This window comes from Protopterus annectens, chromosome 13.part0 (assembly GCF_019279795.1).
Source record: "Protopterus annectens isolate FY-2018-M chromosome 13.part0, PAN1.0, whole genome shotgun sequence".
NCBI classification, from domain to species: Eukaryota; Metazoa; Chordata; order Ceratodontiformes; family Protopteridae; genus Protopterus; species Protopterus annectens.
The window spans coordinates 1,240,905,881-1,240,923,787 of NC_056747.1; the positions used below are offsets into that span (position 1 = coordinate 1,240,905,881).

Consider the following 17,907-nt stretch of genomic DNA (forward strand, 5'->3'; position numbering starts at 1 on the left):
TAGAGCGTCTTCTTTGTGGAGGCATTCGTGAATGGGCGTGCCTTCGTTGAAGGTTGTGTGTCAGGGCTGGTAACTCGGCACGTAAAAATCCACTACCAAACATTAGCAGACCGGAGTTCCACTGTGGCGACCCCTAACTGGGATAAGCCGAAAGACACACACACACACACACACACACACACACACACACACACACACACACACACACACACACACACACACACACTGTTTATGTTTGCAGTAAAACAGCCTTTACATTTATTAGTTTCACTGACCTATGTGCATATATATAAAACACTACTTTAGTTATTACATTGGCCTTATTTTATTACAAATGTTATGTTTACTGAAATCCCAGTGACTCTTAGCATTTTTATCTCTTACTTTTATGTTCTCAATGTCATTTGTTTGCCTTCTTCACATTTATAATAGGTACTGCTGTGTCATTTTTATTGATGCTATCTTCACTATCTGCTCTGGTGCTTTCATAAATGATATATTATTTATATCCATCTTCATACTTAATTTCATTGGGCTTTTTGCCTCTTTGGCTTGTAATATGTATGTTGTAGATTGTCATTTGTACTTCTGCTTCTGTAAACATCAACAAAGTGATTGTTCTTCCTGCACTTTTCACACACCTTTTCTAGGGCTAGACATAGTTTCTTTTCTGGGTGCTATCCACTGCAATTCGATTTTGGGAATGTCTTTCTCTTTTTGTCTGTTGTCTGTAGCAGTTTTATATATATATATATATATATATATATATATATATATATATATATATATATATATATATATACATATATATACTTTACAGCCCTCAGTTTTGTTTATCTGCATTTCTGTTATGTCAAGAGAGTTGAAAAGGTTTAGCATATTGCCTAGAACTATTTATGACTTAGCTAAAGATTACATGGTTACATTTCAACTGCTACTAGACTGTGTATCTGTTTTTGATCTCTTCAAGAATATAAGTACATTTATAATTTCTAGCTGGTGACCTCAGCTTGGTGTAACACATCTCTGTGAACTCACATTTGTTTAGTACCCCTCAACATATGTGTTTCATAATTAAAATTCTTCACTGGCTCAGAATGAATGCTTAGATTTTTACATAATTTGGAGTCTGTCTTCTTGTCTTATAATTGCTTCATGTATATCAAATACTTGTTCTCCTACCATGAGTGAAAAGTAATGTCTTTAACCTGCCATCTCTACAATACTCATGGCTATAGCAACATTACTGAACCTGACTATTGATTCCTGCCTTATGAGGCAGGAAGATCTTTGCCTCATAAGTCCAGGATTTGTGGTTCAATCCTGATTTCTAGTCACTGTTTGAGTGGAATTTACAAGTTCTTCCTGTGTCTTTGTGGGTCTCTTCTGTGCATCTCAGTTTCCTCCCACATCTCCAAAATAGGCTGTTTGATTGACTACTCTAAAATGTCCGTATATTGTACTTACCATTGTTTTGGGGCACAGGTTATGACTGAAAATGGTCTGACAACCAATTCCTATTGCATTTACCCTTGTCTTGTGGTACAGGCTACATCTGAAACGGGTCTGAAAACAATTGACTCACACACACATGTAAGTAACAAATGAAAATTACAATAAGATTAAAACACTGAGAGCTTTTATTATGGATATCACAACCTATATAAAATGCTTACATGCTAGAGCTGTCTACAGATGTCTTGCTCAATGTTGTGGTGCTATACTTTTCTTTAAAATGTTTCCGTTTTTGTTTAACACACACTTCTTTTTTGTTTTTGTTATATTTACTTACGAAAATGTTATAAAAAGGTATATAGTTTTGTACTTCTCTTTGGCTTCTATTTTTCTTTTTTGTTCCTCTTCTTTCTTCTGCAGGAGAATGTGCTTATGTCCATTTAAAACAATCAAATGAATTTTCCCATCATGAGGTATTGCTTTCTAATAAATAAGGCTGCATTCCTTATTACTAGTTTTCATATTGTTATGGATGGGGACTTGCAATGCAACAAATCACTGCAGTTCACTTTATGTGATGTCAAGGCAAATCCTCACATATAGATGGCATTTATAGATTTATACATGGCAGTGAAAGTGTACATGCAAGGCAGTAATACATAAACGTGGCTTTTTGTAGGCATATAACAAAATTACACCAACCAGGGTAAGTTCAGGCAACTTTTCTGAAGTAATAACTTGACATCTGTTAGTACTTTATAAAAAGCCAACAGCAAACAATTGAAAGTTATATGACATTTTGATTCATAGTGAGCTTTGGATTCCTGTAAAAACAAAGGACATTTAACTGACCATTGTCTATTTCAGGTTTGTGATCTAACCAGTCTAATGGGTTCATCCTTTCCCTGTAAAGAAAATGGCTCCTTGAGCTATTGCAAGTTTCACCAGTGACAATTGCAGAAACAGGCTTGATTAATGAACCTTACGCTAGAAAAATCCTAGGCAGTTTATTTCTTAAAATTTAACTTCACAGTGACACCAAATTATCTGGACGTATTAAGCCTACAGTATGGTTAACTGATAAATAAATAAACACTTTAGGCCTGTGCTGCCCATTAACAACAAACCTGGTCAAGTGCATGTCAAGGGTCACATATAGGTGATTAGCAGATTCAAACCCATAATGTGAAAGATTATTCCTGCTCCATAGGATGATGAGAGCATGTTACTCAGTGCCTTTAATTCCTATGCATTTACTAGCTTATATCCTTACTTTTCCCTGCCTTCAAATATGTCTGCTTTCTTTGAGCACGTAATGGAAAGGTGGAACTATCACAGCAAAACCATATATGAAAGCTCCTGTCTTGTGCTTCCTAAAGATATGCATTTATAATATTCATCTCCAGCTTTATAAATCTCTTATTTGATGAATTGTAATTACTGAATTCCTTGACTTGTCAGGCAAGATGAAGAAGAATGCAATGACCTGCTTTTTTAACTTCAACTGTAGTAATTGCATTTTTTTCTGAAGCCTATTGGTCATTTTTAATTTATTTTTGGTATCGATAATTATTTTAAGAGGAACACTATACCATGAAAATATACTTCACAGAACTACAAACCATGGTTACTTCTAGGCAATTTTTCTCTCAGACTAAGACATGATAAAGCAGTACCTACATTCTAAACTGCATAACCTCCAGCTCAAAAAAAAAAAAAAAAAAAAACAGCATATTCTGAGACTGTAGAAAGTTATAGGTCAGTTATTCAACCTTGCATATCAAAATCTTACACTTGAAATTTTTGAGAACACAAAGTCATGAATACGTAATCAATCCCAATGATGAAAAAGTGTGCATACCTTCACCCCTACATTCTTTGGCTATTTCCTGCACCACATCTGTTACGCAATCTCTAGCTTTAGGCAGGACAGAAAAGGCAAAATTGTTATGCTAGCAATTTTCCTAGAATGTCACACTGCTTACAAAATAAATACGCCACCCAGGTCTGTGTACACATTTTTATTAAATATGGGACCTATGTTCATTTAAGACTGCTGTCTAAATTATATACCCTCATTCATTTGTCATACTAGCCCTAAACTGTAGCCCAGTCATGTCTGCACTCCTATCATATACTTCATTAGGTGACATAATGCTTCGTAGGTTTTACACTCATTTTGAAAACTAATGTTCATAAGTTAATAGCTTGATAGGCATATGAGTACTTAAAAAGTCTGACTGCAGTCCAATCACAGGAAAAGATAGTGTATATATCAACAGATACCCTATGCAGCCCGACTCAAGAAACTCTGGCTGTACTCGGTTGCGTACCGCTTTCTCAGAGGTGATTTCTGCCTGACATACAAGGCCATGTCCAACCCAGAATTGATGGACATGCTCCACCTAAAAAAAAACAAATCTCGGAGAGCCACACACTCTAGAGATATAAACCTCACCACAATGATAAATAGGACATGCTGGATGGATAGATTCCTGTCTCAGAGACTCCCCATGCTTTTGAACAGGATTCCAATATATGTCAGGCAGAGCCCCTCACTAACACTCTTCAAGAGAAACCTTAACGGGTGGATGGGAAACAGAAAATTTACCCCGGGGATCACTGCAGTGGCTCTGCTGGACAGTGGCGCAGGGAACTAATCTAAGGGGGTGGGGAAAGCCAACACATTCTGGCTAGGCTTATAAAATCCCTTGGGCAGATAGCATAGTACTTACCTGTGAACCTATGAACCGATATGTTACATGCCATCATACAGTGGACACATATGGAGTGTAAATACAGAAAAACATATTTTTATCACCTTAATAAGGATCTCTAAATTTAATTATGGAAGTAAAGAAGTAAGGCATGCACTGAAGTGCTCACATTTACATCTACCCACCTACTCTCATGCTAGGGCACACACACACACACACACACACACACACACACACACACACACACACACACACACACACACACACACATGCACACACTTATGCGTGCACACAACTTACATGCAGTTGCTCAATATTTGATTACTCATATCAATTGCTTCAGTTCTACAGGTGACAGGAACAAGTGCTCATGCCATTTGCTTGCTCCTTGTAAGAGCAATGTGTTAGTATTAGAGTCGTGGTATGTTTTTTATGTTCTGTAAGACTGTAGCCTCTCAGAGAAGCATAAAGACAAGTATTACACTTTGTGTATCTGATCATTATTTCACACACAAGCAATGCTTTAAAAGTGAAACAGACTACTGGGTAGCCTCTTTTCAGGGGAGACCTGTGGTGGTATTTATGCTACTACAGGAAATTTGGCCAGGGCATCAGGGAGCTTCCCCTACTTTTTTGATAGGTACTGAGGAATCTTTTACAGCCACCTAAGCTACCACCACCTCAGGGAGGTGGGCCCTCAGTTTAATGTCTCATCCAAAGGATGGCATACTCAGGAGTGCTGCACCCCCCTCATGCTGTACTGCAGAGACAGCAATCCATCTACATGGTATAGGAATAGAACCCACAGCCTTCTCCACCAAAGGTGACTGTGCCACAGATACTGACTGCTATGTTCCTGCATGCCCTCTTTCTGTTTCTAAAGCAAATCAACTTGTATGTTTAATTCAACCACCTATGTTTTTATATGAGCTGATGGCCAGTATTAGACCCCCACAAACATAGAGGCATATTTAATCTTATAGTCAGATTTTACTGTTTAGCATGCTGATCCTGGGCAGATTTTATATTGTTTTTCATTTGCTTTGTGTTTAGTTTTGTAAATAGTACTTAGGAAATAAGCACATACTTTGAACTTGAACTTCTTAACAGGGTTTTGCCTGTAAGACTAAAACACCAAACTCAGTAATAAATCACATCAGCATTGTTCCCATGACATTCATGACATTCCCCATATAAATATAAAACCAGTGTATTTTCTTAATCAGTGCACAATTAATTTGATTTATCTCAGAAATCTGAATGAAAGTTATTGCAAACCATTCATGTTGAAATGACTTTACAGTAATTGTAATCTAATATATATGATATTTTTTTGTTTTACTTTACTAGGTTTGTGCCAGCTGGCTGTCACTGCCTCCAGGGGACTGTTCCATTATTTACCAGTCACATTTCTCTAGTGGACTATGTCATCTCGAAAATCTTACAATCTCCCAAAGGTGGGTGACAGATGTCATAACAACTTAAGTTTGCTTTATTACATGTTGTTTTTTTCTACCTGACACCAGAAACCACATTCTGTCTCTATTAAGCGTCTGGCTTCTTCTTTCAGCTGCTCCTGTTAGGGGTTGCCACAGCAGATCAGTGATCCCAGAATGAGCAGCAGTAGAGTTTTATGGTGTCAAGTTGCCAGCCCGGCGCCCAACCTTCCTCAGAACACACGCACACACTCACACCTAGGGCCAATTTAGGATGTCCAATCCAACTGCAGCATGTCTTGAGAATGTGGGAGGAAACTGGAGCACCTGGAGGAAATCCACGTGAACACAGGGAGGACATGCAGACTCCACACAGAACACACCCCTGCCAAGAATCGAACCGGAGAATCTCTTGCTGTGCAGTGACAATGCTAACTGCTGCACCACATACAAAACATTAAAAGCCTTCCTCTTTTTATCATGGCTACTTTATTCTTAGTTTCTAGCGAGACCATTTACTTCTTAATGTTGGCAAGGATATTCTAGTTCACTTGAATCAGACAAAAATATGATGTTAAATAAAAGACTAACGAAGCAGTAGCTGCAAACCCATGTATATCGAGAAACTAATCAGAAGTGTAGTCATAATGCCTTTGTACTCAGTGTATCTAGTTCAGTTAGGTACATTACCTGCTGAGTGTACCCTATTTTTTGTCTTATTATCCTACAGGTGCTAGTAGCTTCTCTGCACCCAGCTTATAAGACCCGTATATGATAGCTGTATTTTATGTGTCCCCATGTAGTTCAGTAATATCTGTGCACCAGGTATCACTGTACTGACTGTGCTCTTTACAAGACTACTTCTACAACTATGAGGTGTCAGTATTTTCCCTGAATCCCACTTACAAGGTAACTCTATTATACTTGCAGAAAAAAAAGATCCAAATCTTTTGTGCCCTGCTTTTAAATACCATTGCTGTATACCACCTATAAAAGCATCTGCATCCATCTGCACCCACAAACATTCTAAATCTAGACACATAACCTCTACCCCACATATGAGTAAACTTTGCCCTGATAGTAGCATACATCTATAGGGCAGCTGCATAATTCACTGTCATACTTGCAAGTTCTCAGTGTCTAAGGTGGAAATTATAACCCCCCAGTATCATGCTAGACATCTAATGTTAAGGCCTCTACATTGGGTGGGGATCTGAACTACAAGGTTTTTGTGTTTCAGTTCTACACTTCACGAGATGACCATTTTTACAAATTTTGTAAGAGCTGCTTCATTTGCACCAGTGTTCTTTACAATTTCATGTCAAACATCTTGCCCATTAGTTGCTGTTTTCTTACTATTCACATTTTCACCTTGTGCTGTCGTTTTGGCATATTCTTCTGTTTACACTTAAGTTAGAGAGACTTAAGATTTAGTGGGAGATAATGTTTACACTTAAAACATAAACTCTGCTTTCCTAGTTCCCAGCTGGATCCTTGCACAGTTCAGACAAAACTAGATAAAACACAAACAAGGTTAGAAAGTCAGAGAAATGACACGTACGGTGAATTTATTTAAATGCTCCTAATGAATGACAGTCTTTTGAAGGCTAGTTATGCAATACAAAATAAAGCTTAATGCACTGGTATGTCAGTATTAGGCAATTAAGAGCTACCAGCAATGCATCTCCCTTCTTAAAGTAACCTTCTTTTTACATAAAATAATGATGTTTTTTTTTCTGCTTAGATATGTACAGAAGAGTTATAATGCATCCTTCAAGGGATATGTTAAAAAACACAAGAACAATTTTTAAACATATGGTGTGGATTGTTTTCATATATTTCTTTTTCAATTTTAGTTTAATTTTAAGTCAAAATATCAGTATAAAACATAATATGGAGTTACCGTAACAATGTATGGAATAAAATAATGCGTTACTACTAGGATTCATGAAAATGAATAATACAACATTAAAATGTGCATGATGACCTTTACAATGCAAACATGCTGCCAGAGAGCAGAGGGATTTCTCATTGAAAAACAGGAGCTTTTTTCCAAAACCTTGCTTTTTAGGTAAAACTCTCATATTCACTTATTCATCCATTTTCCTTCATTCATTCATTCATTCATTCACTTTGTTTCTCTAAAATGATTGTTGTAAATGGCTAAATTTGGTTGTCTATTGGTACCAAAATGTAGTGAATCATGCTGCTACCGAAATCTTTTTTTTTCTTTTTTTTTTTAACTATGAACAAAGCATAACATGAATTTCTGAAATTCATTGTAAGTCGAGTCACTCCCAAGGTTGTCATGTCTTTTGTCTGCACCATGCCTTGGGTATATACTTTATACAACTCAGAATTTAACCTGCCTGGATCTGGTGCTTTGCCATTTGGGGAGACCTTTGTTGTACATTTCACTTCTAACTTTGTGATGGGAGCAGCCAAGGACTGTTGTTGAGTAGGTGTGAGACTCAGAAATTTACGCTGGTGAAGAAATGTGCAAGTCTTCTCACACCAGGTTGTAAACCCCAGGGCTCAAATGAGAAAGTGTTAACAGTTGTGCTTATTTCCTTATTGTCAGTAACCACTTGCTTAAACTTGTGCAATAGGAGACCTGCTATGTAAACTTTATGCCTTCTTTCCTTAAGTTTATAAGCTACAAGCCTGCCCATCTTAATTCCCATGGCCCAGGAACTCAAGGCAGCCTTATGTAGATATAACTGGATTCTCTTACTAATTGACTTAGTAAGAAACTTATGCTGTTGCTTGTATAATTTTAAAATATTGGGGCCTTTAAACCTGATTTACAGGCAATGTTGGAATAGAGATTGTATTTGAGCTCCTAACTGGATATATATATATATATATATATATATATATATATATATATATATATATATGGATCACCTTTATATCCCCGAAATCGCGTTTTGCCGACACACTAATTACCGACACCAAAAGACCGACAACAAAAAATACCGACAACGCAAAACACCGAAAACCATTACACCAACACACTACACATAAACAACACAGTACACTACATAACATATCCACTATCCCTAACCCAAACCCTAACCCTAAGGTCCGACACTACCGCACACTCACCCTACCTGCACCCTAACCCTAACTCACTTACCCACCCCTAACCCCAAGATCCGACACTACCGCACACTCACCCTACCTGCACCCTAACCCTAACTCACTTACCCACCCCTAACCCCAAGGTCCGACACTACCGCACACTCACCCTACCTGCACCCTAACCCTAACTCACTTAACCCACCCCTAAACCCACAGTCCCTCACTATTGCACACACACCCTACCTGCACCCTAACCCTAACTCACTTAACCCACCCCTAAACCCACAGTCCCTCACTATCGCACACTTACCTGTCCGCTCCCTAACACTAAATCCCTCACTCGATCGCACACTTACCGAGTCCGTCGGGTTCTCACCTTGTCGGTCATCTGCGTTGTCGGTGTTTTCGTCCCGTCGGATTCCGTGTCGGCGAAACGCGTTGTCGGGCATCTGAAGGTGACCCATATATATATGGGTCTACTTCACTTCACTGAAAGCTCATGTCACTGAAACTCATTTGACTAAGCACACTTGACTAAAAGCACATTTCACTGAAACTCATTTTGTTGAAAGGTATATGCCCTTTTCCACATTTTAGTGCGATCCTGGAGTTAGTATATATAGTAAGGGGGTGTGAGGGGGGCACTCCCCCCCCCACATTGAGTGGATATGGGGGCATAGCTCCCCCACCTATTTTATACATTTTAAACCATATACATAGATACTTACAACTCCAATGAATAACTCTTTTTAGAAGACAATCTATACCCAAACTATGTGCACCCCCAGTGTGGAGGGCTATGCCCCCCCCCCTTTCTATATACACTAACTCCAGGATCGCACTACAATGGGAAAAAAGGCATATAGATTTCAACAAAATGAGTTTCAGTCAAATAAGTTTTCAGTGAAGTGAGCTTTCAGTCAAGTGTGCTCAGTCAAATGAGTTTCGGTGATGTGAAGTAGATCTATATATATATATATATATATATATATATATATATATACATATATACATATATATATATATATATATATATATATATATATATATATATATATATATATATACACCTCGGTCTACTTCAGAATGTTGACCATTCAAAATGCCGACTTTCATATGACTGACATCATATGATCGACATTCCAAAAGACCGACATCCTGAAATAGCATCAGTTACCTACCTGCCCCCCTGCACCCCCCACATGGGGGACTCTACCCCCCCACACCCCCTGCTACTTAAATATTCTCACTCCGAGGTCGCACTACAGTGCAGGAAAGGGAAATCTCCCAGTCCCACACTGTAGTGGGATATCTGCTATCATTTGTCGGCCTTTCAAACATTCGCTCATATGGTGTTGGCCGTATGAGTTTCAAACATTTGAAAGTTCGAACAAATGAAGGGATCCCATATATATGTGTATATATATATATATATATATATATATATATATACACACACACACACACACACACACACACACACACACACACACACACACACACACACACACACACACACACACACACACACACACACACACACGTATATGTATGTGTAGTAAATATATTGCAACTGAGATTTAAAGGATGACCACTACCACATAATAGGCATGTTGTCCAGGACAGTTTCAATTAAAAAATGTTGAACATCATCTTTTATGTTTTGAAGAATTTCTGTTTTAGTTATAATCAGAGGGTCCACCTTCCAAAACTTATGGGCAGAATTCAACTGTCCTTCTTCATACTGAATGGTTACCATCATGTGATCTGTAAAGGGGGAATGCATTATATCTGCTGATGTTATCATATGAGTAGTTTTGTTATAATAGCAAACAGTAATCTAATCTGCTGGCTGAGAATTTAGTGGGAGTAACAAAGGTTGTACTCATCCTCTAATGGCTTATGGAAATGCCAAATATCAGCTGGACCTTCCTAGTGTAAGCATTCTTTAATTAACCTTTGAGAGTATATATGCCTGTCAAATGATGGAAGTGTCTGCCTCTCCCAATATGCATAACTGTATTAAAGTAACCAACTATAACAACTGGAATTTCAGTAAGGTCACTTCCATTTGTTCCTGCAAAATAATTTGCAAAGAATGGATAGATCTTTATTAGTACCATCTAAACAACCTATCTATATCGGGTCAAACTGGGTATTGAACTTTGCCCAGAGGTCCTTTTACTTTTATCAGTATATTTTTCCATAAGTTGCCAACTTACTCCAATAAGGACATGTCTTAGCTTTATTTAAACTTTACACAAGGGTCTCTTGCCAAAAATTACTAAGGACATAAGTATGATGCCTTGCTGTTTTACATTCCTGTAAGTAGATTATATCAACCTTGATTGCAATAATTCTTTAGTTATAACATGCTGTGCAGTCAAGCTACCTGAATGTTCATAGCTGGCTCTAAAAAGGCTGCCTTGGTCACACATCCCATAAGTGTCTGTTGGTGTTCAGCCACTTCACTCTTAATAGCAACTGCCTCCTGAAGGATTTTTACCACCAGGTTTGTTAAATGATTGATCCTTTAATCAAGCATCACAAATTGTGGGTCATTCACAGTTTCCATTACTATGAATGGCACCCTGTTACCATTCCTTCCTAGGGCAATAATAGAGCCAACAAGTTAGAATGCAGTTCAAAAACAAGAGCATTATCAACTCACTGTGCAATGTACTCTAGCCAAAAATAAGCTGGAGGCCTTTAACTTAACAAGGGAGTGAAATAAGAAACCTGTTACACAGAACTGTTTACGGCATGTTTTACTCCATCAATGGCAAGCTCCACCTCCTACCATGTAGCATAATTATGTTTAGAAATAGCAAACAATTTCCCAAATGCCCAACAATTCACTTACTATTACAATGGATTCTCCCAACCATCACAACACATACTATATTCTGCACTACCATGCTAAACTTTATATCAATGTTTAAAAATTCTTCAGCAAACTAAGATTTTAATATTATTTCCATTAATCTTTTTCAATTAAGACATAGGAACAAACCCTGGTTCCTATGAAGCTCCCACCAAAACTCAACTGATTCCAATAACTTAAATGAAAGCAGCAGAATCACAATAGATATTCTTATAGTTCACTATATTTTTCTTTGCAGTATTAGTATCAAATCTGATCAGCCATGGACATGAATCAGTTTCATATGTATAATAATCTTAGTGTCACTCGCCAGGTCAGGATGAAACAGGCGAACATTGTGGGTTCTTGTTCAAGCAGCTTTATCGTATGCAAACACATCATAAATGAGGTTAAGTGAGTTTAACTTATAAACAAACTAGCTATCATGCACATAGATGTTAACATTTTGGCTGCACCTTCAAAATGGCGCTGAAGCTAACACGTGCTTGGTGTTAACTCGATTTACAGAATCTTTGGAAATGGTTCCATTTTTTTATACTTACGACCAAATGCTATTCACTTTTCTCTTCTGGACTCATGGTTGGCACCACAATTGCACCACAATTGTAATAGTTAACAATAAAGCTTGATTTGGGTTTTGCTGATTCACTCTTATGCTGTACTGAGCAACATCTGTTTTGCACTAGATACCCTTGGTTTTACGCTGAGCATGTTCCTTTAACTGAACTGTTCTTAGAATATGCTAGAAGACTACAGGTTTTACTTGGAAGTCCTGCAGGGGGCTGCTTGTTCCATGTGCTTGGGCCTGCTTTTGTCTGTCACATGTTGCATGCTGTCTACATGAGCTCTGAAGCCAACTGAAACCATGCTCTTATCACTAGCAAGCATATTTGTATGCCTTTCTGTAACTTCATGAATCTGACAAATCTCAATAGCTTTACTCAGTGTTAAATCACTGTCATGAAGCAAAATCTTTCTCACAGCAGCATTATTAATAACGCACATGAGTCTGTCTTTTATTAACTCATCCTTTAAAAAAACAAACCTACACATTTTAGCTTAGTTTCTAAGGTCAGTAATATAAGCTACAAAAGTTTCCCCTTGCTTTTGATCTCTCGTGTAAAACAAATGCCTGTCTAGTATAACATTAGTCTGGGGATTAGATTCATAGGTGTTTCCTAGGCTAATGACCACAAGGGCCTTTTTAAGCCTAGCCATACATCTCAAATCTCTGACAAGTTTTGGTACCCTTGATAAGTGTAAGCAGGGCCTTGGAAGTTGAAACATTTACAAGCAGGGGCCTGATTTGCAGGTTGCCTGTGTCCATTAGAGACACAGGTGCCAAACCAGGGATGAATCTCCTGTTCCCCATTCAATTATCCAAATTGCACTTGAATTGGGTTAGAGATGAACTCTGCTTCACATGGATGGGGAGCCTGTTCCAGAGACACGGTAGTCTATGGGATGCATACCTGTCTCTCCACCAGGTTCTATTTATATCACAGGGAAGGTTTAAGTCCTTAGAAAGAATAGTTGTGTAAAATCTTACCATAACCATAGATGTCCTTCTCTTCCATGTTGCAGTATTCCCAACCTTTGGGTCATCCTCCACTCAGCAAACCAAATGTCCAGCCAACACACAAAGGCCTCAGTCACTGCAAGGCACGTGGGACATCTGATGCCAGCCGAAGAGAACACGGGCCACAAAAGTTACTTTTAACACTCGGGGTCTTCCCTTGATTCAGTCTGCATAACAACATGATGGGTTTCTCCTTCACATTCATACACTGCTGGTGCATAGACAAATGAACGCTCTTTTCAGTGGCTTCTGACCCTGCTAGGTTCAGCACAATGAATGCCCTGGTACATGCATCTTTATCAGAATAAGCTCCTTGTAGAAATACTGTATATTGTATTCTTGCTCAAATATTCTCCAATTCTCTGCAATATTCTAATCAAACACAAATGGTTGTGGCTTGAAAAATCCATCTGCCATATTGATATATCTCATTGAAAACTCTTGCAAATATGCACAAACACACACACTTGTACAGACACATATACATGTGCTTGAAATTTATACCAGTACTTGTGACAACACAATGAGCCTTTGTATAACTGAATTTCATGAAATAAGTTTCCTGGGCACTGTGACACTTCAAAATCTCTTTACTGTAAACCCACTTGCCTTGAAATTATTTTACTGTATGAGCTGTTTATCTTGTAAAGGTAAATTTATCATTATTTTACCGTATGAGCCTTTATCTTGTAATTACTTTAATGCCAAAGCCATTTATCAACATTTTACTGCCAAAGTAATTTATCATAATTTTAAGAAACATTTTGAACAACTGCACAGTGCGAATAAAGTGAGCAATAGAAGATGAGGGCAAGAAACATTTTGAAGTAACTGTACTTTACGAATACACTATCTCAAAGCAATGGCAGTTTGCGATTGAACTGTTACGAAGTAGTTGCAGTTTGTGAATGTATTGGGCAGGAGAGGTTCAGAGTGAGAAACACCTCAAAGTAACTGCACTTTGTGAATAAACAGTACACAGCACACTGGAACTTCCCAAAAAGGGCTGCACTTTGCCAAACAATTTTGTATAGTGTGACAGACAATCTGTAATGGAGACACTTTGTGAACAGACACATCCAGGTACAAGAAACTTTTCGAAATGGCTTCACTTGACTCCACTTCATGAAATAGTTGCAGTTTGCACACAACAAACTCTTCAGAATTAATGCACAGCAATAAGAACACACTGTAAGCACTTTTACACACTTTGAGATATTTCGAACAACTCTAGTTATGCTATTCAAGGCTTCAATCAATGCAAAGTAGTAATTTGTACCAAACACAGTAATTTGCCAAAAACACATGCAGTTGCCTTTGCTGTATTTATTATACTCAATGTGCCCTTTTCTGCCCTTTCTATTATAGTTGTTTCACACATTGAATCTCTTAATGTGCCTTTTATGGCCTTTTTCTATGTTCATTTTGCTCTTTTAATCTCTTTTCATGCCCATCATACTTTCTTGTGCTCATTTTAACTCTAAACATGCTTATTTTACTTTAAACATGCTTATTTTACAATTCTGTGGCAATTCTGAATGCTTTATGCACTTTTTCTAATTCTCATTTTATCAAATAACTCAGTTTCAAACATTTTGTCTGATTAATGAGCTCTTTTCTGCTTCTCGTTTGCTTAAAAAAACTTTTCTATGCTATTTATTTGCCAATATGTTTTATGCCCTTGTAATGCTCTGTTTAACCTCTTTTAATAAATAAATCATTTGTGTGTGTTCTCTTTACCTTTGACTTGTTTCTGGCCCTGTTTTGCTCTTGGTTCTTTTAGTTTGCCTTCACCATTACCTCTGCACCTCATGGCTCTGACGAATAGTCTTTCCATCCCGGTTCTGACACCATGTCGCTCGCCAGGTCAGGATAAAACAGGTGAGTATTGTGGGCTCTTGTTCAAGCAGCTTTACTGTATGCAAACACATCATAATAAGGTTCAGTAACTTTAACTTATAAACAAACTAGCTTTCATGCAAATGGATGTTAACATTCTGGCTGCAACTTCAAAATGGCACTGAAGCTAACACATGCTTAGTATATATATATATATGGACACACACAGATCTTGGAAATGCTTCTTAAAGGTACAACACACCTGTTAATCTACACTAAGTTAACACATTATAGGTATAAACTTCTTCAAAGGCCTCCCAGTATTACTGTTTCAGATTTAGAGAACATCTTTGGCGATAGAATGGGGCGGGGGGCAGCTTTACCTGTGTCCAGTCATATTCATCATGACCATAATGTCTCTGGTTGTACCATCAATGACAATGACCATAACACGGTAGTAGCTGACCATATTTTTGCCAAGCATACAAGTTTGCTAGTATCTACATCACACTTTCAGTCTTCTATCAACTTGTCAGGTTCCTATATTCTAATACCTTGTCTAATATCTAAAATCTCCATTGCTTGGCAGTGGGTAACTCTAATGTAACCAGGTCTAATAAATCTATTGTTGAAGTCTTACTGACTAATTAAAACCTAACTCATTTTCCACCTGTATAATAACACACTCCATCACAAGCATTCTGCTTGATTGGGTCATCACAGTTGGACACAAATGTTTCACTAGTATCATGATCCAGTAAAATTCTACATGATCAGCATTCAGAAGTTTGTATTATTCCATAAAAAAACAAACAGGCCAAAGATTCTCCCAAAACTATTGCTGTGTACCTACCTAAGCAGTATCTATTTACTGCAAATTATTTTTCATGCAAAAGTCCATGCTTCTTTGCAGATCTTCTCTTAAAGATGTTTTCTTTGTCTAAATAACTGCATTATACCTGCATATTCTCTCTTGTGTACCTTTTTAATTCTCACAACTTATTTTTTCTCTAGAATCTAAGTGTCAGGCTCATCGGTACTAGCCTTTTAGCTGATACTGCTTCCTCATCTGTGACCTTCCTTGACTTATCCCCTGCAGCCTTTCCCTAATTAAGTGCTTCCTTCTTACTTGTTGTGATCAATATTTGGGGGGATATCTAGTGCTGTGGCTAGCATATCTGTATCTAAAACACAATACAAGTGTCTCTGTGCAAGTTTTTATATCAGTTTCAACTGCTGTTTATGTTTTATGGCCATGGTGGTGCAGCGATTAGCATTGTCATCTCACATGTAGAAGTCCTCTGGTTTGATTCTCAGCCTAGGTGCCTTCTGCACAAAATCTGCATGTCCTCCTTGCAGTCACATGGGTTTCCTCCCACATTCCAAAGACATGCTGTAGGTGGATTGGACAGTCTAAATTGGCTGAAGGTGATAGTGTGTGCACGAGTGATTGGTATGAATGAACTACTGTGGCAGGGCAAGTCACCTGGCAGTGTAAACCTTGGCTCGAGATGATTGTCATGTGGAAGTGACACCTCGACCCCATGTGCAAAATGGGAAAAAAGGGGTTGAAGATGGATTCCAGGGTGTGTGTTATATTAGACATACTAATTTAGGAGCTTTGTTATGCGGCTAATTCTCACGATAATGATGAATTATATCCAGGGAAATCTTCACTGAAACTCTAGTCTCTCACTTCTACTTAGCATGCATCTGACCAAAGGAATGGAGATCTGAAATGACAATAACTAACCTAAAGGCATATTAGTGAATGATGTCCAGGATTAAAATATGGAAGTTAAAAGACTGGCATAGGGAAAGGGAAGCTAAACATCCTTTAAACAGTTGTTCATCCTGCAGGGACAGGAGTTATACAGACCACAACACAGGCCTTACTTCACGGTGTCCAGGAGGTTCTCAAGGTAAATGCTAAAGATAGGACATCTGTCTGCTAACAGGCAATGTAATTCCACCTGACTATGCATTTTGAGGATAGAAGAAGAAACAAGTTCCATGTGAGCCAACTAGTGAGGACAGTGTTACAGTTTGCAAGTCCCAGTTCATGTGAACTCCTGTATTCTCTGAAATGATGACAGAGATAGACATGGCTGCAGGGACTAAACAAACACACTCAAAAGAATAGTTAGAGATTAAACAGTGTCTAGCATTTACCCTTTTCCTGTTCTTAACTAAGGTGTCTCCTTAATTACTCTTCTAATCTTCTCTTAATGGACTTCATTTTCTCCCGACATAACATCTTTCCTAATCAGTTATATGCTTGCTGTTACTTCCTTCTTTCTAATCATATCTCTGTACTAGCCAACACTGTCTATACCAGTTAATAGGTAACTTGTCATATAATTGCTTTTTGCATGAAAATGTTGTTACTCTGATTGCTATACTGTTATCTTCATATTTGTTATATACCCTTTGGAGCTTTTCTCTCCAGGTCTCTGTGGAAAAGGTCTTTTCAGGGTCGAGTTGGACCATCCTGATAAACAAGCACAATAAATAAATAAATATTGATAAAAAAGCAGGAATAAAAACATTAAGATACTCAGAATGCTTAGTTTGTTTATTATTTTAAATATGTAACACTTCTGTTCTTCCAGGCTAGAAAGGAAGCTTTTAAGGATATGGAGCCGGAAGAACCAGTAGATGACCTTGACACATCCATCTCTGGACCGATCTTTGATGACTCTGCTCCAGAAACATATCAGGAAAGTCTTATTGATGCAACCATGGATGCCGAGAGTATGTATTTGCAACATTAATAAAAAAATGTATTTGAATAGGAAAGGTTGTGTCAATAAAGCTGGAACAGGGAAATGATTTGTGTTAAAGAAAAATGCAATGAAAAAATATTTCATTTACAGAAAAAAACACCTATATGATTTGCATGAAGAAAATACT

At 37.8% G+C, this 17,907-nt stretch overlaps 1 protein-coding gene across 1 annotated transcript in view; it reads left to right on the forward strand.

The window, feature by feature from the left end:
* The window catches only part of SLC4A1 (solute carrier family 4 member 1 (Diego blood group)), a 512,400-nt gene that overhangs the window by 27,494 nt on the left and 466,999 nt on the right, over positions 1-17,907 (forward strand). The window contains exons 2-3 of the mRNA XM_044055258.1: positions 5,523-5,629; positions 17,607-17,748. Coding sequence (XP_043911193.1) covers positions 5,597-5,629; positions 17,607-17,748 — 175 coding nt within the window. The 5' untranslated portion in view covers positions 5,523-5,596. The remainder of the gene's footprint in view (positions 1-5,522; positions 5,630-17,606; positions 17,749-17,907) is intronic.